This window comes from Crinia signifera, chromosome 5, assembly GCF_055691185.1.
Source record: "Crinia signifera chromosome 5, ASM5569118v1, whole genome shotgun sequence".
In the NCBI taxonomy this organism is placed as follows: domain Eukaryota; kingdom Metazoa; phylum Chordata; class Amphibia; order Anura; family Myobatrachidae; genus Crinia; species Crinia signifera.
The window spans coordinates 234,945,358-234,973,106 of record NC_139221.1 but is presented as its reverse complement, the minus strand read 5'-3'; the positions used below and the strand labels follow the sequence as shown (position 1 = coordinate 234,973,106).

The window sequence follows — 27,749 nt, the reverse complement described above, 5'->3', positions numbered from 1 at the left end:
ACTGCATTAATGGTGTAAAGAAAATGGTCATGCGAAAGAATGAGACTAGTCACCACTCTCATACTAGCACAGCCCTGTGCATAAGCAAATTGAATGAATAACCGTGTAACTTGCTATTTCTTGTTAGACATATAAATTATTGTGGTTTACTAAACATTGCTGAATACGACAGGCTTGAAGTTTACCACTTCTGAAAACCAGACCTATAAACTTCCACGTCTGTTGGGTATCTGGGAGCTGTATGAACATTATGTTAATTTAAACTCTTGTAAAATTCTACTCCATCTTTTTGCTAAAATGTATTGTTTTGTTTCATTATGAAATTATTCGAGCAAGCTATCGTAGTGGCAGCTATGGGGTTAAACATTCCTGGTTTTTTTTTGTCTTGACCTACTACTCTCCCCTCACATCCTTAACCTAACATACTGCATTGATCAGTGTCTTTAAACTCAGAGTATACCATTACAACATCCTTTTTATGAGACCATAAAGGAATTCCTTTGGTTTGTAAAAGCCATGGTATGTGGTCTAGGACTCCATTTTATTTATTTGTTTGAGAAAAATAATCCAGTAAACTGCCCATTAAGTGATTGTCATGTGGCAATGTTTCTTATATTTAAGTGTCTAAAGGTGCATACATGCTGGGCATTTTTACCCATGAATGATGTTCTGAATATCGCTGGCGATTTTCACCCATCCCCTCGATTTTCTCACGGGGTGGGGGGAGGAGAGAGTATGAAAAGTGGTTCACTTGTATTTAAGTACCGGGCAGCGGCTGGTGATTATGTGGGAGCTTACATCAGAGCTCATCGTCTGAGCACACAATAGCCTTGTGCGTATTGTTGAAGTAGCTCAAAATGGGAAAAGTGCGCTACTTTGAGTTCAAAATCTGCAGATCCAGTTGACTTAGTGCAAGAATGGCGACATTGATCTGACGGATATAGATAGCTAGATAGAGCCTAGTGGCATGCCACAGCCATCAACTGTAATATTAACATCACATAGTGATTTACTACAACATTGATTAATTGCATAATGCAAACTTATTACAAACACTTTGATGTGATTTTTTGAATTCTATAAGAAACTGTTAATAAATAAATAAATTTAATGATAATTGTTTAATACACGATCTACTGAAACCTCAGACCTGATCAAAAAAGTGAACGTTAAAGGACCATATATGGGACCACTATAGGGACACAGTCCGTACCCGCTAGACACTGCAATCCTGCAAAAGCAGTGTGATGTGCAGGGTACACAATGTACGATGATCGGACCAAACCGCTGGTTATTTGCTGTTAATGCCCAATTTATTGTACTTTATTTACACAGCAGCCAAATCCAATGATCACTTTCATTGGCTCATCTGATTTAGGCCACTGCCTTATGCAGGGTACACACCAGAACAACTGCTTTTTTCTCCTATTCATTATTGAGCCTGGCAGTTTGAAATTGCAATAGTGTTGTTACTGATGGTCATAATCAATAACTATGCTCTGTAAAGCGCTGCGGAATCTGTATGCGCTATATAAGAAACTGTTAATAAATAAAAATAAATAAGGGGGCACAAAAATAATGGGAAGTGGGCCCCATTACTTAAATACTAGTTCATTGCAGAAGGCCAATGGAAATGCAAACAGAATCTGCCTACTGTGATGTGCAAAAAAAGCAGCTATTTAAATCGGTCTTTGAGGGGTATTCATACTGGAGGTATGCCCAAATTATATGGGATCATGACATCAATTTTTTTCTTTTGAATACCTTGAGACTATGGTTAAATCTTGGATGACCACATACTATGGCACTATGGAAATTGCTGCTGCTCTGAGACCAGCTTCACTATAAATAAGAGGTTTATGTGGCTTCTGTAAAATTGAAATAGAACAGCGGTAAGAATTTATATTTAAAATTGTGATTTTTTATTTATTTTTAATTCTGACTCAATCGCTGTATTGTGCATTAAATGAAACCGGGAATAGGGAGAAATCGTTTTTTGGCACTGGCGGGACTAGGATCCTTCAAAGGAATGGTGATTGTTTTCAGTAGAGTGAAGGGGACAGATTTCTGGAGCGCAAGTATAAATGAAGCGTATACAGGAACAAATGAGGATTTGTTAGGCCAAACTTAAATATGCAGACAAGGGGATGTCAGGGGAAGCTTTAAATGGTAACAAGAAATTCTTTTAACCCAAAAACTAGTCTGACACTGGAATTTGCTTCCAGGGGGAAACTTGTTCTTTTAACCTTTGTAATAGCTGTAGGTGCCTGTAGTTCATTGCTACTGAATGGGTTTCTGTAATAGTAAATAGCATGCATAAAAAGGTTGAGCAAACCGAAACAGAAAAATATCTAATGAATACTAGAAGACTTTTTATGAGCCAGGATCATTCCATTGGTTTATTCTACATGTTTGAAATCAAGCTGCTACTACTAGGGTGTTGTAACTTCTTTTTTTTTTTTTTACTTTTTTTTTTGTTTGGTCAAACCATCAAATTCACAACACTAAAATGTTGTTTACGGAAAGAAACTGCTACTATAAAACTAAAGTGTTTTCATCATTGTACCTATAGCAGGCAGTGGGGCAGATGTATTAACCCCAGTGAAGAGATAAAGTGGAAGGAGATAACGCACCAGCCAATCAACAGTTTGAAAAATGAATTATCTCCTTCCACTTTTTATCTCTTCATCATACATCTACCCCATAGGTTGGTAACTCCAGGGCTGGGCAGATCAAAGCCATGATCAATATTATTTTTGTGTTTTTTACTTTTTATTTTTATTTTTTTGTTTTAAATTAGAGTTCTGCATATGTTTATCAGACTGAAACCTTCATATAGTGTATTTCATGTAACAAAAATCTCTGGTTTTAATATCTTTCATTGTGATCTCATAAAAACTTCTATATGTTTTATTTTCTGTTAATAGGTTGTTGAACCTGTAAATAGGAGACAAGGGGACAACAAACAGAATAGTATTACAACAAATGCTCTAAATGCCAAATAGAACCATTTTTCCAGGTTTTTAAAAACCTATATGTACAGGAAAATAAAAACCCAACTAGGTCACTCTTACTTTAAATTGAAGTGGCTTATGGATTTAATTAGCACAGTTGCTAGCGTTTGTTGAGGATTATGCACGTAAAGCAAAATTTCCAAAAGCCAGCCCTAAAAGACCTGTTTTACGGCATTAGGCCATGGGTCCAGAAACTGTATTTGATATATTTGGTGCCCACACATTTTCTTGCCCGAAAAAAATGGGCTAGAATTGAAAGCCTAATCATGATCATTGGACTAAAATTGCGATATTAGCCAGTTTTTTGTTGTCTGCCGAAAAATGAACATCGCTAAAGGAATACTCCTCAGGCTACAATCAAGCACTTGGATATATAGGGCCTTATTCTGGTTCACGCACAAAAGCAAATTCTCTCTCTAATGGACAAAAAAATATGCACTGCAGATGGGGCAGATGTAACATGTGCAGAGAGTGTTAGAATTGGGTGTTTTGTTTATGTTCAGGGGAAATACTGGCTGCTTTATTTTTACACTGCACTATAGAGATCAGTTTTTAAAGCACAAACCCCACCCAAATCTAACTGTCTGCACATGTTACATCAGCCCCCCCCCCCTCCCTTCAATGCACATGGTTTTTGTCCATGAGAGAATTTGCTTTTGCGAGTGAACCAGAATCAGGCCCATAGACAATATTACTAATTTCCCTGTAGAAAGCTTCTCTGTAACTAAAGATCAAAGTGAGTTTCATTTTATGTGAAAATAAACCTTTTTAAAATTAAACAAATTCACAAAAATGATATAATCATGAGCTAGATTGTTTTAATTCATCCCACTTTCTGTTTCTCGGTATTCTGGTCACAAGCACGTCATACTGATGCTCGATTGGATTGAGATCTGGGGAATTTGGAGGCCAAGTCAACACCTTGAATGAACACTTTGGATATTCAATCTCCCGCAGCCATCCCCCCGACGGGGGAGATGGCTGTGGGGCCCTATTCAATGTTGTCTTCCTCGACAGCATTGAACCAGGGGATCTCATAGAATGAGCCCCACTTTACAAGCAGTCGGGCTCACTCTGCCGAAAATGGCCGGCAATTGACGAGTTCCCAGCCGCAGCTCGCCGATTCCCGGCCACTTCTTGCAGCCACACCCCCTTCTCGTCCCACGGCAGGTGGGACATTGAATCCTACCTGCGATTTCTTGGTCGAGCAGAATGAGAATGGGACAAGGCCACGGCTGTCGGGCCAGCTCGACAGCCGTGACCCAACATTGAATACCCCCCTTTGCCATGTACCTCAAACCATACTTGCCTACCTGACCCTCTCCATGCGGGAGAAAATGCTCTGCTCCTGGACTTCCCTGGTAATGTATGATTGGCATCACCTGTGGGGAGTTGGGTAAAGGTGTTTCACCACAGGTGCTGGCAATCATACATTACCAGGGAAGTCCAGGAACAAAGCATTTTCTCCAGAATGGAGAGGGTCAGGTAGGCCAGTATGCATCAAACCATACCTCCCAACATGATGCATACCAGGAGGGACAAAATGCTCTGTTCCTGAACTTCCTTGTCAGTGGCTGAGTCTGCAGCACAGTCCAAAATCCCAATAGGGGAGTCACAGCATGCTTAATAAATGTGCCCGCGCACTGAAAGGGTGAAATCTCAGCATGCATCTGTGATTTTTTTTTTTTTCCACAACTGGAGTGCCGTCATGTTTTTGTGTGTGTGATGTAACAGATTAATGTTCCAACTTTTAATAAACTTGTGGTGCATGTCCGAACTGAGCATCAGGTTTTTGCTTAGTCTGGATTCCAGGGCTCCAGGCTGTGTGTCCACCAGGCTAGCATTAGCCCTGCCAGTTTAATTTGTACTGGCCTTGGAAATACTATTGGTGCTTCAGGTACGCTGCAGTGGGTCTCCTGGAATTAACCAGCAATGGAGTTTTTTTTTTGTTTTGTTTTTACCCTTGGCCGGCCATTTGGGCAATGTCTGATAACGAACTGGCCCAACACGATCATACTTTACTTCTCCCGGTCTCTCCCGATCACGCTCTGCCTCTCTCCCGGTCTTTCCCTATCTTTTTCTACCTCACCCATTGTCTATTTGTCACTCTCTGTGTCTCCCTATCATTCACTGCCTCTCCCTGTTACCCACTGGCATATTATGAAATTGGGATGGGGCAGGACACAGGCCCAAAGCAGAGTATACATGGCCAAAAAAGTGATTCTGATTCTGAATTCAAGGCATTTGTTAATCGCCCAGCAATTAAAATCCAGCATGCTATTTAAATCTAATTTGCTAAGTGATCTTGCTGAGCGATAAACATTGCTCAGATCACTCAGCAACATCTTCCTGTGTGTAGGCCCCTTTAGATTTGGGTGGGGTGTTTTCAAACTCAAATCTAAATTGCAATGTAAAAGTAAAGCAGCCAGTATTTACCATGCACAGAAACAAAATAACTCCCCCAAATCTAATTCTCCCTGCACATGTTACATTTACCCCACCTGCAGTTCACATGGTTTTGCACATTTTGAGAACAAACGTGTCCTACGTTCAGGTATGAATTAGGCCCATGGTTTTATCCATTTGAGAAAGATTTTGCATTTGCGATCAACTCTGAATCAGGCCCATATTGCATACACACTGAATGATGGCAGCCACATCTAGGGGCATGCAGTCTTTGACAAGATTTCTCTGCATGTAAACTGTATCGGGGCTAATAGTATAGCACCCTAAATGGTCAAAGGAGGATGGCCTTAATATTGTTTGTCTGTCCTTGCTACAAACGGTCATAGCGTTTCCATAACTACATAACTGTGTTGTGTAATGCATGTGCTTCCAGCACGCTGCTGAAATAAAGAGGGCAAACATGCACCTGGGACTGTGGTGTCATCCTGTACTTGTTGATGTGAGGTCAGCCCCCAATGCATATGGCAAACTAATGATTAAATAGAAAGAAATGTAACTGGCAAGCGATATTGACATGCTGGTAGTCTAGTTAATCTTTTTGGCACCGATTTTTGTATTAAAGAGATTTTGCCTGCTGCGATAATGAGCTGTTATCCCTGTAATGTAAATGTGCATTAAAACACAATCTGAGAAATCAATGGTTTTATTTTATATACATTTTCATTAACAAAAATAGCATTTGCCTATAGATTGTAAGCTTACAGCAGGGCCCTCTAACCCCCAAGTCTGTCTGTTGTTACCCAGTTTGTTTTATCACTGTTTACTACTGTAAAGCGCAACGGAATCTGCTGCGCTATATAAGAAACTGTAAATAAATAAATTTGCCATGTGCGATTCCACTTTTCCATGTGATCTATTGTGCATGACCCAGTATATAGTGGAGTAGAATGGTTTGGCTGAGCATCATGAGGGATGATGCTCAGCACAAGCTACAGTGCCTTATGCCTTATTCTGTATTGTTCTTTCCCCCAGTCTGGTCAATTCAAGCCCCTGCCACAGGCTTATTGTGGTACACACAATTTTTTGTATATTCCCCCTTTCTTTTTTTTTTTTTTTTCTAATGGCTGCTTCTCCGGTGTATTTTGGTGTAATGACAAATGACCTAAGTTTTACCCCTGCAGCATTCAGTCAGAAACGTGCATGATATAAAGAAGACCATCCTTACATAATCAGTGTGGCAGCTGGGCCCATTGATGATTTAAAACTGCTCTGACCTTTGACCTTCCTACTCGTGTCAATCTCTATCTGACCTATCTCCATTTTCCTGAAAGACCTGTAATGCTGTTTTCAGAAAAGTGACAGATGAGAGGGAAATCCCTGAGGTGGAGTATAAGCTATACATACAATTTTAGTGAATGTTTTATCTTGAAACAACATTAAGTCGGTTGGCAAGTGTTTTAAATACCTTGCACTATAACCAACCAAACATGCCCAAAAAAATTGCAAGAAGTCTTAATTTATTTTCTATAAGATGTCAGGGGAAAAAAAGGTTCAATTGAAACACACGAACGTCAAGTTTTATACTCCTAGTATAATTTGTCGGTTTGGTCATACAAGAAAAGTTTCAATCTGATGTATCCATTTTCCTTGTCAACTGTTAAAAGTCTCTTCATATAACTACTTTCAAGCTTTGTTTCAATTGGTCACTGTTGCTACTTGCAGAAGTTAGTGGGGTCAATTCACATATCAGTTTATTATTTAACTAAGCATTGTAATACTACCAGGCTAATGAGGTACTTTTTTGCTAATTGCATGCTTACATTTCCCAGCTTGGAATCAAAGCGGTCTTTGAAACTCCCCCCTAAAGCCCCGTACACATGGGGGAGATATATTGCTCAGTTTCTCCTTTTCATCAGCGACCAGAGATGGTCGCTGATGAAAGGGAACCTCTGCCGGGGGAGCCGCAGAGGTAATCATCTGGTCGCAGGAGCAAGCTCCTGCGACCAGCGATTTAGAATGGGGCTGAAAACGGGAGCGCGCACCCGGCGATTTATCGCCGGGAGCACACTCCCATTACTGGCAATATGGTCGCCAGCGACCATATTTCCAGCGATTTCAGCCCCTATCGCCCCCGTGTGTACACAGCTTAAGTGTTGGTATTGATATACTTAAGAACATAATTATTTTGCTGTACAGTTTTATAGGCAAAGTCACTGTAATGACCTAGCACAATTTCATTTAAGTGTATAATTATGAGTTAATTCAGTGTGATCTGTTGCCGTGAGGTTCGATTGGGCACATTACCACTTACCTTGACAAATTTTCCTGTTTACCTCTATGGGGAGTAAGGGAAAGTAGTAATGATACTGGTTACTCGTCCACGCAACCATTCCTAAGACATTTAGCAGCCACCATGCTGATTTTTATGATTCTTGTATTGTTCATTATTCCCCAGATTTAGGGGGTTATTCTAGTTCACTCTTCCTGACAAAATCCTTCTTAAGCTGTGTACACACGGGGGGGGGGGGCGATAGGGGCTGAAATCGCTGAAAATATGGTCGCAGGCGACCATGTTGCCAGTGATGGGAGTGTGCCCCGGCGATAAATCGCCGGGTGCACGCTCCCGTTTTCAGCCCCGTTCTAATTGCTGGTCGCAGGAGCTTGCTGATTACCTCTGCTGCTCCCCCGTCAGAGGTTCCCTTTCATCAGCGACCATCTCTGGTCGCTGATGAAAAGGAGAAACTGAGCAATATATGGCTCAGCCATATATTGCTAGCAATATATAGCTGAGCCATATATCTCCCTCGTGTGTACGGGGCTTTAGATGGACAAAACCATGTGCACTGCAGGTGGGGCAGATGTAACATGTGCAGAGAGAATTAGATTTGGGTGTGGTTTTACTTCAAAGTGAGATCTATATTGCAGTGTAAACCTAAAGCATCCAGTATTTACCCTGCACAGAAAAAAAATAACTCACCCAAATCTAATTCTCTCTGCACATTTTACATCTGCCCCCCCTGCAGTGCACATGGTTTTGTCCATCTAAAGCCCCGTACACATGGGGGAGATATATTGCTCAGCCTATTGCTAGCAATATATGGCTGAGCAATATATTGCTCAGTTTCTCCTTTTCATCAGCGACCAGAGATGGTCGCTGATGAAAGGGAACCTCTGCTGGCGGTGCCGCAGAGGTAATTAGCTCCTGCGACCAGCGATTTATAATGGGGCTGAAAACGGGCGCGCGCACCCGGCGTTTCGCCAGTTCACTGGCTTTATCAAGACACCTTGATAAAGCCAGTGAACTGGCGAAACGCGTTGGTGGACTACCAGGAATACCCTTGTCCAGTTCTAAACCTCCCTATTGACCACTACTTTGGATCCGGACCAGTCTTCCATTTCTATTCCACCCCCCTCCCGTACACCAGGGAACCCCAACCGGCACCTTGGGCAAAACCATCTGAAGCCATCCATCAAAGGCTCATACTTGCCCTGCTCAGGACATAAGGTTTGTTGACCATCATACTGTCAACCCAATGACCCATACCCAATTAATGACCATGCTTTACCTGGAGTCCTTTCACTCATATGCTTGTTGTATTTAGCATGACTAGCCTGCAGTTGGGACCTCTGGCTAATACATATAGCACCAAACCGTTATAACTAGTGTACATTCTAGCATCTTTCAAAACCCTGCTGTGGTGCTTCTAGCCAGGGCTGCTGAGAGGTATACCGGCCCCCGGTAAAAAAGTTTGGGGTGTGACCTTATTGCGGAGGTGTGACCACCTACCACAATTAGGCCACACCCCCAAAATGTTTAGGGGGGTTTGAAAAGACAGTCTAAAGTCGAGGGTGCAGTGTTATTGTGTGTCTTCCCCCCCCCCCCCCCCCCCCTCCTCGCGCTGTCAGACATAGATGTGTGCTGCTGACCGGAAGGGGGGCTTGCTCCTCTAGCAAGCCCGGGCAATTAGTACCCGCCCCCCCTCCTATCGGCGGCCCTGCTTCTAGCACTGTGTGGTCTGGCACTGATATGCAGACCAGACCAATCCTAGAAGCATCACAGCAAAGAGAGGCACCTAAGCAGGGACAAGGTACTACACGGGTTTGAAAGCTAGAATGATCACCCGCTATAACACAATGCCTCTGAAAGCCATTCTACTGCTGTACTTGGTCACTCTAAAAGTTTTATAGTTTCAGTTGTGATCGGTAAATCAAAAGCGGAAACATCCCTGCACCAAAGTACAATTATTGTACGATCTAGTACAATGAATCGTTAATGTGGAGCACCTCCATTGTTTAGTTATCAGACCATTTCATTTGTAGCAAGGATTAGAAATGGCTGCACAATATTTTGGCATGCTGCGTAGCCGTATTTAATATATGGTCAGGGTACTTGTTTCCTAGCACGGCGGCACAGATTTTAATTGTATTGATCGCGGCCGCAAAAATCGCGTCCATCGCATGCCAACCAAATCGCATGCGATGCGATCGACGCGATTGTAACATTGGAATCAATGTAAAATGGTCCCTGAGACCCAATTTTACATTGATTTCAATGTAAAAAGCCCCAAAACCTCCCATTTTCATAGCAAACCCCCCCTGATGGGTGAAATGGTCCATTGTTAACGCCACCCCACTATTGACACCAACCCGAAGCGTGGCGAGCGAAGCGGTACGCGTCCTACGACCTTTTCATACCCCCACTATCCACGTCGGCGTGGAGTTGATTTTATATAGTGTGGCGAGCGCACGCGCATAACTTCACAGGTATACGCGTCCCCTCGCGGGGCTCGCTGCGCTCGCCACACTGTATATAAAATCAACTCCACGCCGGCGTGGATAGTGGGGGTGTGAAAAGTTTGGAGGACGCGTACCGCCCTCCGCGTGGGCTCGCTGCGCTCGCCACGCTTCGGGTTGGCGTCAATAGTGGGGTGGCCTTAACAATGGGGGGGGGGGGCATTAACCATACTTAATACCCATGACGGGGCATATACAATGAGAAATGGGCCATATTGGCCCTTTTCCCATTGTTTCCTATGTAAAATCGCGTCGATCGCATGCCATTATAATGGCATGCAACCGACGCGATCAACGCAATTTTAACTTTAAAACTCATTTAACATTGTTCTTTATGGGAAAATCGCGTTGATCGTGTCGGGCGTATCGCGGGCCATTATAATGGCCCACGATGGACGCGATCAACGCAATTTTCTCTTTACCGGCAATTAAAGCTGGTAATCGACAGAAAATCGCGTTGATCGCATGCCTTAAGTACCTTAACTTAAGGCATGCGATCAACCCCGACGGGCGCTGTGCTAGGAAACAAGTACCATGGTCAAATATGTACACTTATTGGTGACCTTTTATGCCAAACTTTTTTTTTATTCCGTTTTAATACACAGATGTAATTTCTCTACCGTTGACTGTTGTATTCTAAGGTTTAATATACAAGAGATAAAACTAAAGCTGGAGCTACTTTATTAATAGGCTGAACAATTTGTTGTTGCAGGATGACCTAAAATGCGAGCAGTCATTGTACAGTGTAGCCTTGAGGTGACGGATGGTGCTAATCAAGATGAATCCTCTGCATATGTTTCCTTTTTTACTGCAGTTTTTCTAGTGTGCCCAGAATTTCTCCTTTGTCACCGTCCACTTGAGAGGCCAATGTATGATCGCCTCTGGCTTTTTCTTTTTCCTGTTTAGCCCATGGCTATCTTGCTCATGATGGAAGGAGGGGAGGATTAAAACACTTTAGTGATGCAAGAAGGGTCACAGCGTCAGGTCAGGACTTAGCTCTAGTGACCATTCATCACATGTTGATTGATTGCCACATGTTTCCTGGAGACATTAACATTAGCTAGCCCCCCCCTCCCTGATGGAGCAGATGGACAAGAACTAGCCAGGGCTAATGCCACCCAGGAATTTCCTCTCTTCAAATGCAGTATTTTAAAACCGACCCCTTTCCTGCTTGGTGACGTACAGTAATAATGGTATTATATTTATATTTCTTTTTTAGAATTTTTTTTTTGTGTGCGTGTGTTCCAAAGGCATCTTGTATGGACCCAATAACGGTCTCCTTTCCATCTTCCTGGTGCTCTTACACAAACTATCCATGTCTTTTTTCTATTTGTTCTATAAGAAGCTTCTGATGTTTGACCACTGGAGAGACTTTATGGGTTTCACATAATTCGCATAATTAACATTAAGAAAAAAAAGGAATGTCTTTTTAATGGGAATCCTTAGGATACATTGGTTTTCAGACTTATAACAAAGCCAATTGGGTGACTACTTTTTTTGTTGTAATGAGAATCCCAGCCTACATGGGCCCATCTAGTCCCTGAAAGAGTCCTCTGTCCCTCCCTCATAAAAGTGCAGCTACCACCTCTAATTAAGCGGACTGTTAAATTAGTGAGAACACCCCAGCTATTGTTCCACGGTGTCTTAAATTAAAAAGCAATTGAGAAGGGCTATTAATCTAAGAACTGGAAAAGTACAACTGGATAGAAGGTAGATGACTAGTATTGTTTACTACAGATCTGTTCCTTTTACGTAGGGAAATAGAGGACCCTTTAGGTATATTTTTAAATCATGTGAAAAAGAACCACTAACGAATCTCCTTTAATATCCACACCTGCATGTACTACATCTATAGGCGAGGCACAAAATACTTCCAGTGTTTAAAGGTAAACAAAAATGGCATGCTAAATGCTATTCTTAATTTATAGTACATAATCTAATAGTGCATGAAATACAGTTTATTTTCAATTAGTTTTGAACATGATTATAGTATTTTCTTGCCATACAGCAGCCTTCCGTTAATTAATGTGTTTTTGGTCGATGTTTGTAGACCTCAGCTGTCAGATGGCCCTGTTGGGTGTACAGGCCTTTTATGAAGCTGATGAGGATTGTTTTCTGCACAGTCATAAAAAATGCTGCTTGTTAACATAACCAGACAAATGATAGTGTGCTTCATCAAATTGCAATGATAATGCCGGAAGTTTCCACCGAGCCATGGGAAGCCTTCAGAAATTGACTAAAAATGTGTCACGAATGAAAGCCTCGATCCTGGTTGATATACTATTCAAAACCAATTGAGAATAAACTGTATTCCATGCACTATTAGATTATGTATAAAAGTTGCATTTACAATGCCTAATTTTTATTACCTTTTAAAATCTACTTTCGTGCGTGTTAATTTTTTGTTGTTGTTTGTAGTCTCATCCTGTACTTTGTATAGATGTAATTTACTTATCAGTACTTTTTATGCAGTACCTGCAGTTTATTTTTTATTTTTTGTGTGTGTTTGTTTTTTTTGGTTTAAGGTTTAACAGAAAAAATGTGATTCAATAAAAAAAACAAAAAACTAATAGAATACATATCTGTACACTTAGCCAGGCTACTGGAACCTTTCTTGGAGCACCTTTTTTAATAGGAAAGAAAAAACCCACTCCTTTTTATTAGGGTGATCTTTGTGTGTTTGTATAGCGGAGATGCCTCAAGTTTATTTTAAACCATGAAATTGCCAATAGCAACATGCCATCTTCTTGCCATTTACCAAGTACTTTCTATATGATAGGTAAAAGCTTTTTGGTTGTATGGTCAACGTCTCAACTTGTTTGTTTATACATTATTTTGAAGGTTTAATACATCTCCCTTTTTTAAGTATGAGCGCCTTCAAGATGAATACCTTTGAGTAACTCCATTACTATTTACTGTTAGGTTGGAAAATAAATGTAATATTCTATTCTAGAACCAGAAACACAAGCAATATAGAACGCCAACCAAGGAATGCTTCTCTTATAAGCTTGCGAGCAGGGCACTGCTTCCTCTGTCGGTTTGTTACTACCCAATATTTTCTTTCACTGTTCCTAACTGCAGAAGGCAACAGAATATGCTGCGCTACTTGAGAAACTATAAATAAATAATAAATGATGTCACCAAATGCTAGCTGTCATCTCTTCATTTTTATGACCTCATTTAAAAGGTTCTGTTATTGTGATGAGGTCCCCGTGAAGTGACGTGGTAAATGTTCATCTGATGTGACTAACTTCAACAACTTCTTGCTCTGTTTCAGGTTCTCCATTTCTACTGTGATTCATGCTCGATCCCGATATGTCGTGAGTGCACTATGGGGCGTCACGCTGGCCACAGCTTTGTCTACCTCCAGGATGCTCTTCAAGACTCAAGGGCATTTACTATCCAGCTGTTGGCTGATGCTCAACAAGGACGCCAAGCTATCCAGGTAGGCAGAATCATCATGTTGCCAATGTGAGTTGCAATTTTAAGAAAGAAAAAGATAATATGGTTTTAAAACAGAGGGTAGTTCTACTAAAGTGGGTATTCAGGGGCAGAATTATTAAGCTTGGTGAAGTGATAATGTGGCTGGTACTTGATCACCGGCCAATCCTAAAGTGTGAAGTTACAGGCTTGGTTTGATGAAGGACAGGTAGGAGCTGATTGTCTGATGTTAAAGACCAGACTTTGGCCCTTATTCTGGTTGGTGCGGTCGAGCCGCATATGCGGCTCCGACCGCACCAGACGAATCCCCGCCCACCATACGGTTCGCCACGGCCGTCCGTACACGGACGGCTGGCGAACCGCACGAAAATGGTGGAGGCGTACGCCTCCACCATGCTGGGAGCTGCCCCCTGCATTCAATGGTCGACGACCATCGAAGGCAGGACCGCACGCCGCGGCAGCTCCCGCAAGCTGAGACCACACGGACAATCGTCCGTGTGGTAGCTTGTATGGGGGCTGAAAGCTGACATCCGGCGACGTCAGCTTTCCGCCCCCATGAGTGGCGTCATGCCCTCATTACCATGCGTACGCCCCGCGTTTGCATGGGAACGCCCATGAAACGCGGGGCGTACACATAGGGAAATGAGGGGATGAAGCCCCTCACGCCCCTATACGCCCCCTTTGCGGCGTCTAAATTTTTAACACGGAGAATTCGCCTGCACATGCGCAGAGTGACCTCTGCGCATGTGCAGAGAGAAAACATCGGCGGTACGGCCGCACGCGGGCCGTACCGAGCCGATTAGAATAAGGGCCTTTATCACTTCACCGAGCTTAAAAATCTACTCCCTTAATCTTGGAATCCTGGCCCATTTTCGCCCAGCTTGACAGTTTCTCGACAGGCGGAATTCAATGTTCCACCTGCCGAGTGTATAAAAGAGGGAGTGTCGGTGAAAACGGCTGTAGATTGTCCAGAAACGGCCATGAATTTGCCAATCCAAGGCCATTTCCAACAAAACAGATCTGACTTGTTTTAGTCGGATCTGTTTTGTCAAAATCTGCCTTCAATGCTGCTGGAAATGGCAGCATTGAATAGGTGGGGGGGCTATTTCCCCTGTTGGAAAAGCGCACGATATTGAATGCTTTTAAGTGTTCCATATCGTATAGTGGAAGAAGTGAATGTAATACTTCATATTTTGTACTTTTATTGGGGTTGCATACCATTTCCTGTTATATCTCGGCATCTTGCTTGACAATTTTGACCTTTCCTCCACAACATATGATGGCATTAAGTCATGGGAATGAAACTTATTTTTATTTTTGGAAAAGTTGTTTGAGTACAAAGATCCATTGGAAACTGGGCATCTAATCAGTGGTGCATCCTGCTAACTAAAGATTTAACCGGACATTTTCTACCAACCCTGCGGTGTAGGGGTTAATAATGACCACCTTTCTGTTTCACTACTTAATTGGGAATGCACATGCACTATATACTTGCTGTCATGATGAGCCATGTGTGTACGTGACTGTGACTAAGCTTTTCAGCACTTAAGATGAGAAAAACTTGTCAAACAGCCATTGTAGCTGATGAATGACCACAGTGAGGTATCTTATCTGTCAGGAATTGTATCCACAAAATCTGTGCAGCAAATTTTATTCCGGAGATATTGTTTCTGAGACATTCTGTAGAATGTTGCCATGTTGAAAACTGATCTGTTAGAAGATAACCCCACTTGATTTGGTTCAGCAATTATTTATCAGCTGCATGGTGTTGTAAAGCAGTTTGCAAACTCAGGGCCTAATTCAGTATGGAGTGCTCATCAGAGAATTTGCAAATCGAGCGATTATTGAATGATTGTGCATGCAGTGCGAGGGGAAATGGCGTCTCAAAAAAAAATGCGTATGGATCATAAATGCAATGTGGCTTGAGCTTGACTGACAGGGAGCCAACTTTTGAGTGGGAACCTGACATTTTGGGGGTAGGTTTGAAAAAAACACAGGCTTGGCCTGTTTTAGATGAGCGCTGACAACTTACAGCCTGTGTGCAGGATTCGCTAATTATCGGGGTTTTTACTGCATTGTGGGATGCTCTAAAGTCTGGGTTACTGTGATGGGTGATGCCCCATAGAAGCCTATGGGCTTCTGCCGCCCCGCACAGGCCCCCGCCGACCCCCCTCACCTGTGTCCGGGCAGCACAGCACTGTGCTGCCCGGACCTGTGACCACCTCCTCTCTGCACTGAAAATCCTCTTCCGGGTGTAGGGAGGAGGAGAGTCTGCTCGCCCGCAGCAGCACAATGTAAGCTGGGTAAGGGAGGGAGGGGGGAGCCGCTGGAACCCCCACTGCGCATCGCTTGCTCACTGCAAAGGACAGCTCTTAACGCAAGAGCTGTCCTTTGCCATAATTGTTGCATATGTTCGAGCATATGCAATAATTATGTCAGCGGTAACCGATGGGGGGACGCGGATTTTAGAGAATCCTGCCCTGTGTCGGTCACAGAATAGTGAAAGCCTCCGACTTACATTTGCACAGATGTTTTGGGAATTACAGATGGATTTGTGAATGGGTAGCGATTAGCGATCCAATCACAAATATCTTGTTTTGCAATTGGCGTATTCTCTCTTTGTCTGTGATGGAGTGCGTAGAGAATCCATGCTGAATTAGGCTCTCAGTCTTTCCATTGTGTTTCCGTCATTTGTGCAGTATTTCAGTTATTCCAGCTCAGTATGTGGTAATTAGTACTATTCGCTACAGATTCAAAGATACATTCACTATTAGGCCTATGTATATATGTCCCAAAAGGTTTTTTACTTAATCCCTTGCATGTAATGTTGGGTACACACCAGAACGATTTGGGCACAATTCCCCCAATTTTGAAGCGTCTAACGACTGATTGTGTGTTAAAGCAGAATTGGGCATGTTTTCATTGCGATTCCGATCCGATGCGCGTCCCCGCCTGTCGTTTTGGAGATTTTACCTGCTGCACAAAAGATTCATCATCTACATTGGATTGTGTGCAGATCTTGCACTATCATGGTCATTCTGGTGTGTAGCCGACCTTACACACCTGGTGTGTAGCCGACCTTACACACCTGGTGTGTAGCCGACCTTACACACCTGGTGTGTAGCCGACCTTACACACCTGGTGTGTAGCCGACCTTACACACCTGGTGTGTAGCCGACCTTACACACCTGGTGTGTAGCCGACCTTACACACCTGGTGTGTAGCCGACCTTACACACCTGGTGTGTAGCCGACCTTACACACATGTCATGTATAACCCAGCACCTCAAAAACTGGAAAAGACAATGTGAGGGTCTTAAAGAATCCATGTGGCATAGAAGTACAAAGAAACCCTTGATTTGTGTTTGTATGCTGGTCTCTCCACCTATTGCGTATAACTAAACCTATTGCGTATACCACTGCGTATAACTGTCATCTCCAGTTATACGCAGTGGTTCCCAAGCTGTGTGCCTAGGCCCCCTGGGGTGCCTCAGGACACTAGCTGGGGTGCCCTGGGTTGGTGGTCCAGGACCAACTCAAATTTATTTATGGTCGAAGTAATAGGCAAAACCAGTGCTTGTGGCTTCCATTCATAATTTATGTGGACAAGCAGAAGCGAATCCTGTTCCTTACTACAAAATTGAACCTGGGAATGACATATAAACACAAATTATTATTTTATATTTTTTTCAAAATGTGTCAATAAGAAACTTTTGGCCTAATGGGGACGTGAAAAAAATTCTGATTTCTCTAGGGCAGGCATTCCTAACCACGGTCCTCGAGGCACACCAACAGTGTAGGTTTAAAGGTGCATACACACTACAATTTTTTTTTACCAATTTTGTTAATTTTGGCCATTCTGAATGAAATTGGTCAAAATATCTTTCAGTGCGTTTACGATGAAAGATGAATGATGATGCGTATATCCGCTAGTTCATCAAGCTTGTTCGTCAAATGCATTGATATGCAGCTCAATTTGGATATCTTTCAAAAAAAGCCTGTAAACTGTAGCTAGATCTTTCGTCAACATCTATCATCCAGGACACTGGGTTCAATCCAAATGTCTTTCAGCGAAATTGGTCAAGTGATTCTGATTTAACCTGATTTAATCTGTGCGGAAGCCTGGATATCACTAAAACCTGCACTGTTGGTGTGCCTTGAGGACCGTAGTTGGGAACGCCTGCTCTAGAGTGCCGTGATTCAAAAAAGTTTGGGAACCACTGAGCTACAGCATGAGTGGAGGTAATAACTAGGCAAGTATTTTATATAGCCGGCTACACCGCATTCTGGGATAAGTGTATTTTCCAAATGGCAGTGGAAAATACTTAAATGGCAAACAATGTATTAATGTTGGTGTCCAGCATGCAGACATTCCACCATGTTTTACTGTCTGTTTATACCTCGCCAGATGAACTAATGGGTGTAGATCACATGGTCGACCATAAGTTGGTCGACATGGGTCTAGGTCATTAGGTCGACGTGGTGTTTTCACAGGGTTTTTTTGCCCAAATGTCGACTGTCTCGACATGAACACAGGATAAACTGCACCACGTTTTGACTGTCAACCTTCCCATTGTTGACCTATTTGTTGTTGACCTTCAGTGATTGACCTAATGCATGTCGTACTTGATAGGATCGGCGTAATGACCTCACCCCAGTTGACTAGAATTCTATTTTCAGTCCTGTTCTACAGGCAGATTCCAATTGGTATGACATGCCTGTAAGCTGCAGATGGAATACTGTAGGATAGAGATACATTGATCTATGTCCAAACATACAGCATGAAAAACACAGCACAGACTTTACTAAAATGATGCTGACTTTAGTATCCTGCTCACTTTCACCCATGGATTACTCGCACTATGTTCCTGCTGCGTGTTGATGAATGCAACCTTCGAGATTATTGTAAACTGTTCAATGTTAAAATAAAAACTGTGGCGCTATGAAGGGCAGGTTGGAAATGGGCATTTATTTTTCAGTAGGAGCACACTGTCGTCATATTTTGATCTTCTCATCGACCTTCAATCAACAATGGTTCATCAGTGATAGCTGGGGAGGGACAGATGCCACACATAAGAGAACACCGTGCAGAGAAGTTTACTAGGGCCAGAGGGTATAGAGTGAAGAGTCTTGTTTACATGATATATTTTAAAGACTTTCACATATTATTTTTTATTACCCGAACAAAATAATATTATTCTTTGGATAAAAAGTGTTTGAAAAGGAAAACTGTAATGTTTATTGGTATTATACATGGAATGTAAATTTATTTACGATTGTCACACACCCAGTCAATTTAGGGCTGTCCCCCCGTTTGCATGACCTCATTATTGTGTACCTGCAAACCGTCCCCTTATGATGACACTGCCTTAAGGACTAGAAGAAAACATCTCATGTCTGAAACTTCTGGATCTGGGAAGTAGTGTGAAAGGGGGTCTTTATCAGAAGTGGGATTTTCTCTATTGCAAAATCCTGGGTTTTTGAGCAGGGAAGTTCCTGGGTCGTAAGTCTGAAAGGGGAATCGGCCATGCAGCAGTAGATGCATGCAGTGAGTGAGCTGCCAAGTCCCATCCTACTCTGGTATTTGGTGTCTTCAAATTGTCAGGAGTGTAAAATGCATTTTTTTTTATTTATTTTTTTAAAGACGCACTGCAATGTGGCTTTTACACCCAGGAGAGACTGCTTCATTATTTGATATGTGATGTATATCTGTGTGTGACTGATTATGTGTCTGAAGAGCAAAATAATTTGATATGGAATAAGCCACCGCTGCTGCATCATAGGACTTTGCAGACCTAACCGCACAAAGGTCTACAGATCTTAATGTGCGTACACACGGGGGCGATTTTGTGTAATATCGCAGGAAATATGGTCGCTAAGCGACCATATTGCCCGCGATGGGAGTGTGCACCGGCGATATATCGCCGGGTGCGCGCTCCCGTTTTTACCCCTTTAGTGATCGATGGTCACAGGGACATGCTCCTGCGACCAGCTGATTTCCACTGCCGGGCTTCCCCGGCAGTTTCTTTTTCATCAACGACCATCTCTGGTCGCTGATGAAAAGGAGAAACTGAGCAATATATCTCCCCCGTGTGTACGGGGCTTTAGTGTCACATAATTAATTATCATGACTCTTGGTGCATCCTAGTTGCATCTAATACACATTTTCTGGCAAATAAGATTAAAAAAGACACCAGGACACCACCAGCCTCTCAGAGGACCAACCATGCCAAGGGGCTGTTTGGCGCAACTGCAGCAAAGATGAATGAAGAACGCTCTGTACAAAGTACAGTCTCTAAAATGCAGTTTAAAGGTATTCCCCTTAATTTGAACATAAACGTGTGATTTCGACCACTCCCTTTGGATACAAGGGCCTAATTCAAAGATGTACCCAAACCCCATGGCTTGCAGACATTTATAATATTGGATGATCTGTGCATGTGCAGAATCTGTTTCCGCAAAAGTATTGTATCCTCTAAGCCAGTGGTTCCCAACCCTGGTCCTCAAGTACCCCCAACAGTGCACGTTTTCCAGGTCACCCAGCAGGTGCACTCATTATTCAGGCACATTTGAAAAGATCCACAGGTGGAGCTAATTATAGCACTTGTAATTCTGTGTGGAGACCTGCAAAACATGCGCTGTTGGGGGTACTTGAGGACCAGGGTTGGGAACCACTGCTCTAAGCTACAGCATATTTGCCATTTAAGGGCAGCAGCGTTTTAAAAAGGGGCGTGTGTCCCATTTTCAAGGTGTGCCGTACTCCATGGCAGTTTCACTGGTTTCGGCAGCTTAAAACCCCTGGTCATCCTCAGTGACCTGATTGTTACTCAGATGGCCGATATTCACACAGATGATCTGATTTGCACCTTAGGACGCACCAGCGAATCAGAGAGCGCCCCCACTCGTAAACATGTTTTTATGGGGGATATCCTGTAAATTTTGTTTAATAGATTGGCCGTATAATGGGAGCTGCAACATTTGAATGATTCATTACAGTTTACTGTCAGCTTATAAACATCACTGCAAAAAAAAGCGCCATGTTACAATGTTTAAAGAACTTGCAGTGCACATCTGCTTTATTAACCAATAGTCTAGCGCCTAACATAGATTTTATACTTAATATTTCATGGCACCACTAGTCCACGTATTGGCCAGACCACTGTAAAGATTAGGTGCTCGATAGGTGCCAGGGGCAGTGTGTGTGTGTGTGTGTGTGTGTGTGTGTGTGTGTTAATAGGATTGACAGTTACACCCTTGACAATCCTAGAGTCCTGCGTGTGTGCAGGCCATCTGTGAGGTATGCTGGGCCGCTCAATTAGCATAAGAGCAAAGATAAAGGGCAGATTTTTTTTTTTTTCCACTTGGAGTTGGAAGGAAATCCATTTAGAGTAAACACGGGTTTGAAAAGGATGCAGTAAATGAGGTAATTTGGAACCTTCCACCTCCTGCCTCCCTGTAGGCTGTCCAGCTGAATGGTGGCTATTGGTCTCCCCCCTCCCCCGTTCTTTTGTGAAGACTGCTGAAGGGGCAGCTCATTAGCAGAACACAGAGGAAGTAATTCTGTTATCTCCCCACATCAAAGGGTCAGAAATCTGGTTTCACAGAAGGGTCATTTAGGCCACACAAAAAAAAGGTTTTGTTTCCCTGTGGCAGATGAATTCATTGAGCTCAGGCCTGTGCCACTGTCATGTTTAGAAAAAGGTGAACCTCCAGATAAGACAAAGCCATCAAAAATGGGCAATGGTTAGGAACGGTTACAAGTCTCCACGCTTCTCTGGGGCTACTCCCTGTGGAGCTTTCTCAAAGACTGCCCATTTGGGTGCTGCGGAGTTCAGTGCAGGTCTGACAGTCTTTTCAAGATGTAAGTGAATTTAATTATGGATCCTTGTAAAATGCATTGAGTCACTTGCAGCTAGCCTAGAAGAACATGCCGCCAGATTTAAAATATGGTTTATTCGCTTTGTTACAGAAAGCAAAGCCACTGTTGACTTCATTGATCTTTTATTTTCCCCAATAGGAAGTTTTATTCATTATTTTTATTATGTATCGTATGGTACATGTTAAATAAATGACACTATGGGCGGGATGTACTAACGGGAAAATGCGGTAAAACACCCGTTTTACCGCATTTTCCTATGTATCAATACCCGTCCGCCCCGTTTTCGCAAGGGAGGGTATCGCCACCCTCTGGGTGGCGATACCCTATAGAAGCCTATGGGCTTCTTTCGCCGCCCGCCGTCCGCGCGCCCACCCCCTCCCGTCCTCCTGTGATCATCTCCTCCCCCTGGTGTCACAGCCGGCAGGACATCCGGCTTCAGGGGGGAGGAGGAGACACAGGGGGACGCTGGCAGCCGCCGGGAGGTGACGGAGACCCCCGCACAGGGCAGGCGACAGGGGGACAAGTGTGACGGGCCCCAGCAATCTCAAGGGCCCCAGAGCTTCCATGCCCCATCACGGCCGCTGGCCTGTCAGTGACCCTAGCGGCCAGGCCGTCCACTGTGCACCATCTGTGTGTGGCTGAGTCTGACTGACACTGTGTGCCACTGCTGTCTACTGTTTGTGCGCCCTGCCGTTCGGTGTTTAGAGCCATCTACTCTGTGTGTGCACATGGCCTGTGGCCGCAGGTGCACAGCCATACCTGCCGCTGGCACTGTAGCCTCAGTCTCTGGCTCCTGTACTTTATAGCACATGCGCAGGTCGTCTGTTCCATGCCTGCTTGTAGTGCTCGGCGTTCTTTTGTGAAAGTGACAGGCCAGCAGAAGGCAGCAGCCAGGAGCCAGGCCAACAGGACTGAGAACGAGAGAAGTCTGCACCTGAAAGCAGGATCTGGAGCAGCGAAAGTTTAAATGAGGCTCGTACAGAAAAGGGTTGTGTGGATTTGGGATTAGGTGGGGGCCCCAGAAATATAATTTTACAGGGCCCCAAGATTTCTGTTACCAGCCCTGCCCCCGCAGCCCACATCACAGGTATCGCGGGGGTCTCCGTTACCGCAGCCCGATGCTGGCCGCATATGTTAGTACATATGCGGTAGCATCCCGCCCCCTATCTGCAAGTATAGAATATGTATATATAAAAAATTATTTACATATATATATAAACTATCAAATCTTGCCTAGATGAATCCAGACCCTTGGCTGCACCTAGGATAAGGTTTCCTACCCCCTGGACCAGACCCCATCCCTTACTATTTTAATGCTGTGAACTTCATGTGAAGTGCACATGGCACACAATAACCACTGCTCTCTCTCTTTTTTTTTTTTTTTTTTCTCCCTTTTTTTAGCAATTCCTAATCTATTTATATTCTGTCAAGCCCTAAAGATGAGGAGAGGTCCCGCTTCCTCCTCAGAGTTCTCATTGGCTACTAGAAAGACATACACAGTGGGCCTAGCCCCACTACTACCACTCACATATACTCTATGCCTGGGGTAGCCAACTCCAGTCCTCGAGAGCTACCAAAAGTTAATGTTTTCCATGTCTCCTCACAGAAACACAAGTGAAGGAGGTAGGCGGGCCCTGCTGCAAGATTACAATCTATAAGATGTCTCTGAATAGGGGCCAGCTACAGCCGACAGCATTTGTCTCACGGTTGACCACAGTCACTGCTTTTACCACTGCTGTGTAACTTCATTTAAAAAACAACAACAAAGACATTATGGGTGAATGCAATTGTTGGGCGCCCATCCCAGCACCCCTGCTTGCCTGCTGCCGGTATTCAAATGTCTGGCAAGGGGTGTGCACACGCTTGCATCGCATGTGTTCTTTGTAATTAAAAATAAATTGCAGAGTGTAGGCAGCATACAGCCACCCCTGAATGCACATATGTGACCATAGAAGGTTATATTGCAATGGTACCACTACTACTGTTTAATTGTTTTCCTAGAGTGCTTGTGTGTTTGGAGAAATAGTAATGATGATATTTACTAGAAATGTAGCATTAGTCCAGGTAGCAGGGTGACTCTTGTGGCTGCCACATTATTTTCATGCTCCTCAATACTTTTGAGATAAATAATAATAAAAAGTAGTTATGGAACAGACACTGTAACAGAAAAAGTTATATATACAGGTTGAGTATCCCTTATCCAAAATGCTGGGGACCAGATTATTCCGTATTTCAGAATATTTTTATATTTCAATGATGTATCTTGAAGAATTTTGCATTTATGTTGTACAAACAAATGAATTACACTTGGCTCCTATCAAAATTAACCCTAGTATGTCTGTGTGTGCATGTACATGTGGTGGGGAATATAGATTGTAAGCTCCACTAGGGCAGGGACTGATGTAAATGTTCAAATATTCTCTGTAAAGAGCTGCGGAATATGTGTGCGCTAGTTAAGAAACTGTAAGTGAAATAAATATATTTTATTTGTTCCTAAAACAAGGTTTTATAACATGAAACAAAATTTGTGTACAATCTCAGACACTGAATATAAATGCCAAGCAATCATTTTCTTGCATGTATTTAAGGCCCGTTACATATTATGTGCTGTTACAGATGTCCCCAGTAGTGCCAGTTACATATCATGTCCTCAGTAGTGCCGTTACAGATGTCCCCAGTAGTGTCAGTTACATATCATGTCCTCAGTAGTGCCGTTACAGATGTCCTCAGTAGTGCCAGTTACATATCATGTCCTCAGTAGCGCTGTTACAGATGTCCCCAGTAGTGCCAGTTACATATCATGTCCTCAGTAGTACTGTTACAGATGTCTCCAGTAGTGCCAGTTACATATCATGTCCCCAGTAGTGCCATTACAGATGTCCTCAGTAGTGCCAGTTACATATCATGTCCTCAGTAGTGCGGTTACAGATGTCCCCAGTAGTGCCAGTTATTATTTATTTATTTATTTATTAACAGTTTCTTATATAGCGCACACAGATTCCGCAGCGCTTTACAGAGCATAGTTATAATCAAAAACACATAACAAATGACAGTACAAGACAGTTTAGGACAAGTACATGGTTAATATGGATAGGTGCACCAGGGGACAGGACACTGAAGCAATTATCAGGGTGGCAAAGGTTTATATATTCTAAGAAAGGCACATAAGGAGAGAGGGCCCTGCTCGTGAGAGCTTACATTCTAAAGGGGAGGGTTAGACAGACTGGGGTGACACAGAAGGCGAAGAAGTGAGCTTAGACAGGTTAGGTTGAGAGATTGTCAGGTTTTATGCAGGAGGGTCGGAAGAGGTCAGCTTAGTCTTTAATATTTTAAGTCTAAAAAAGTGCTGGGTCATCCAAGAGTAGACAGCAGAGAGACAGTTGGAGATATGAGTGAGGATAGAGGGAGAGAGATCAGGAAAGGATCGGTAGATTTTAGTATTATCAGCATAGAGGTGGTAGTGGAAGTTAAGTGAGTAAATAAGCTCACCCAGAGAGGACATGTAAAGATAGAGAAGAAGAGGGCCAAGAATAAAATGTTGGGGGACACCTATTATCAATGGTAGAGCAGGAGAGGTGAAGTCATTAGAGGTACAGCTGTGCATTTTTAAAACAGACAGTGCATATGCAAGCAGAAAGAGTAATATTTAAAGTTTTAGCAGTTAAGAGTTGCACTTATGTTGATTGTAGTTTCCTTCAGTTTCTGTCCAGTTCAAGTCCAGGCGACAGTGTGCGGTTGTATATTCCTACTTAGAATCTTCCTACTTTGAATTCTGACAAAATTTCTAAAGCCAGATTTCTATAGCCAGCCAAGGCTTAGTCAGCCTCCAATACTCTAATAAGTAGGTCTGTAAAAGCTGTTTCTAACTTCAGTAATTATATCATGTCCTCAGTAGCGCTGTTACAGATGTCCCTAGTAGTGACAGTTACATATCATGTCCTCAGTAGTGCCGTTACAGATGTCCCCAGTAGTGCCAGTTACATATCATGTCCTCAGTAGTACTGTTACAGATGTCCCCAGTAGTGCCAGTTACATATCATGTCCTCAGTAGTACTATTACAAATGTCCCCAGTAGTGCCAGTTACACATCATGTCCTCAGTAGTGCCGTTACAGATGTCCCCAGTAGTGCCAGTTACATATCATGTCCTCAGTAGTACTGTTACAAATGTCCCCAGTAGTGCCAGTTACACATCATGTCCCCAGTAGTGCTTTTATAAAAAAAAAATGGAATGTATTGTTTTCGGAATAATTTGGATAAGGGATACTGTACCTGTACCCCATTTACACCTCACCTCTGACCCGGGTAATTGCTGGATTGTTGATGTGTCGACCCTGGTTGAGGTGTGCTGTTAAAGCACAAAAGCTTATAATCCAGGTCAACCAATCCGGTAGTTCAAATTGGGTTATAAAGGGTTAAACCCGGGTCAGTCTCTGTAATTTGTGAACCGGGTTTAATGTGAAGGCGCAGGATACAGGATTGAGATTCCAGGCCTGACCCAGCATTGCGATGTAAAATGGATAATACAAACATACTCTAGAAATATAAAATGTTAACGGCAGACAAGATCCTTGCGGCTCATCTGACGGTTTTTCAATAATTATTTTTGGGGGGGGGGCAAGTTCTACCCTGTTTGTTCCTATAAGGGTCTATAAGTCTGATCCATTCTGACATTCTTTTGTCGGAATGGATCCGACTTGGGCTATTCAATTAGCAGCCACATCCTACTTTTCAGATTTGGTTGCTGCTGTTGTTCACCTGGCCGGGACCTGGTGAGCAACTGAGGTGGAATGGCATCGGGTGAGCTGCTTTCGTCCGATGGCCGGACAGGTGAGCAAAGTGGGACCCGGCGGGTGGCTCCGACTTGTTTTAAAATCTGGTTGAGATTGCCGGAAACGGGGCCAAAACTTGGCGGATTTGCCCATGTTTCCGACCTGTCGAAAAAAACAGACATTGAATAGGTCAGAACCCTTTTCGACCTATTCAAGTCGGAAACTGGCATCTTTCCAACAAGACTGCAGTTCCAACAGCAATTGAATATTCCCCATAGTCTTTGTAAGGATATTTTTATGTCAAAAGCGTGTTTTAAATTGCTCTATTGTCTGGGCCTTTATCACCTCTGATCAAGGCTGTTCCAATTATCTACTACCTTTTTTCAGGGAAGTAACTTTTCCACAGACTCTTACCCTACCTACCTCCTAGTTTCAGTGCTTTATTTATTATTATTATTATTATTATTATTATTATTATTATACTCAGTATTCTCACCACAAGGGATAATAATTACAAGAGATGCCCAATTACAGCGTATGTAAATAGGCAAAAAATGAACACAGAGTTGCAGTTCACGGCAATGGAGGACATGTCTTTAGAATGTAAGCTCTCACAAGCAGGGATCTCTTACCTCATGTACTTATCCTTTTTTACTTCAGTAGTCTTCGACTGCACCAAAGCAGTACTTATGTTGTAGTAATCGGCTGATGTTCCTATAATCATTTATCCTGTACTTGTCCTGTATTGTCTTTAACTGTAAGTCACGGTTTTCCTGTTTTGATTATGTGTACTCTGGAATTGGGCCCTGCGGGAACCCCTGTGGCTCCATATAAATAAAATATAATAATAATGTACAGGGTATATAAACTTAGGTACATCAGGAAACAATGCTGAAGTCTTGGGCGGCAGAAAACAGAACCATTTGGTGCCATCAAAGGGAGTATGGAGAAGAAGCCGGTGTAAATAAGAGAAGGAAAAGCACATGATGTAGAGTTTTCATTGTAAATGGGAGGGGCTGACTGGAGTGACATGGATGGGGTAGACAGTGAGCATGGAACGGAGTTGGGATGAGTAGTGGATGGATTTGGCAAAGTTTTATAAAGTCTGGTGGGGAAATGCATTGAATACTGCAGAAAGGAGCAGAACTTGCAAAGTCCTGGTGGTAGGATTGGGAGGGGGTAATCGGGTAGGCAGGAGAGGCAGTGTGCATTATCAAAATTAAGAAAATGGTTTAAAGCTTTGTAAGTGAGTGAATATGAGCAGCTCTATTTGGATTCTGAAAGAAAAGGAAAGCCAGCCAAGGGTTTGAAAGAGAGGGGAGGTAGACGTAGTAGGCTTGGAGACAAAGATGAGCTGGGCAGCAGCATTTAGAATAGATTAAAGTAGATATAGGCAGTTGTCAAGGATGCCAGATAGATTACATTAGTCCAGTCTGGAGTTGAGA

The 27,749-nt window shown here is 43.0% G+C and overlaps 1 protein-coding gene across 1 annotated transcript in view; it reads left to right on the top strand.

Annotated features, from left to right (window-relative positions):
• TRIM71 (tripartite motif containing 71) overlaps positions 1–27,749 on the top strand; it is a 78,745-nt gene that overhangs the window by 40,857 nt on the left and 10,139 nt on the right. Inside the window, exon 2 of the mRNA XM_083188664.1 lies at positions 13,492–13,659. Within this exon, the coding sequence (XP_083044790.1) occupies positions 13,492–13,659 (168 nt within the window). The remainder of the gene's footprint in view (positions 1–13,491; positions 13,660–27,749) is intronic.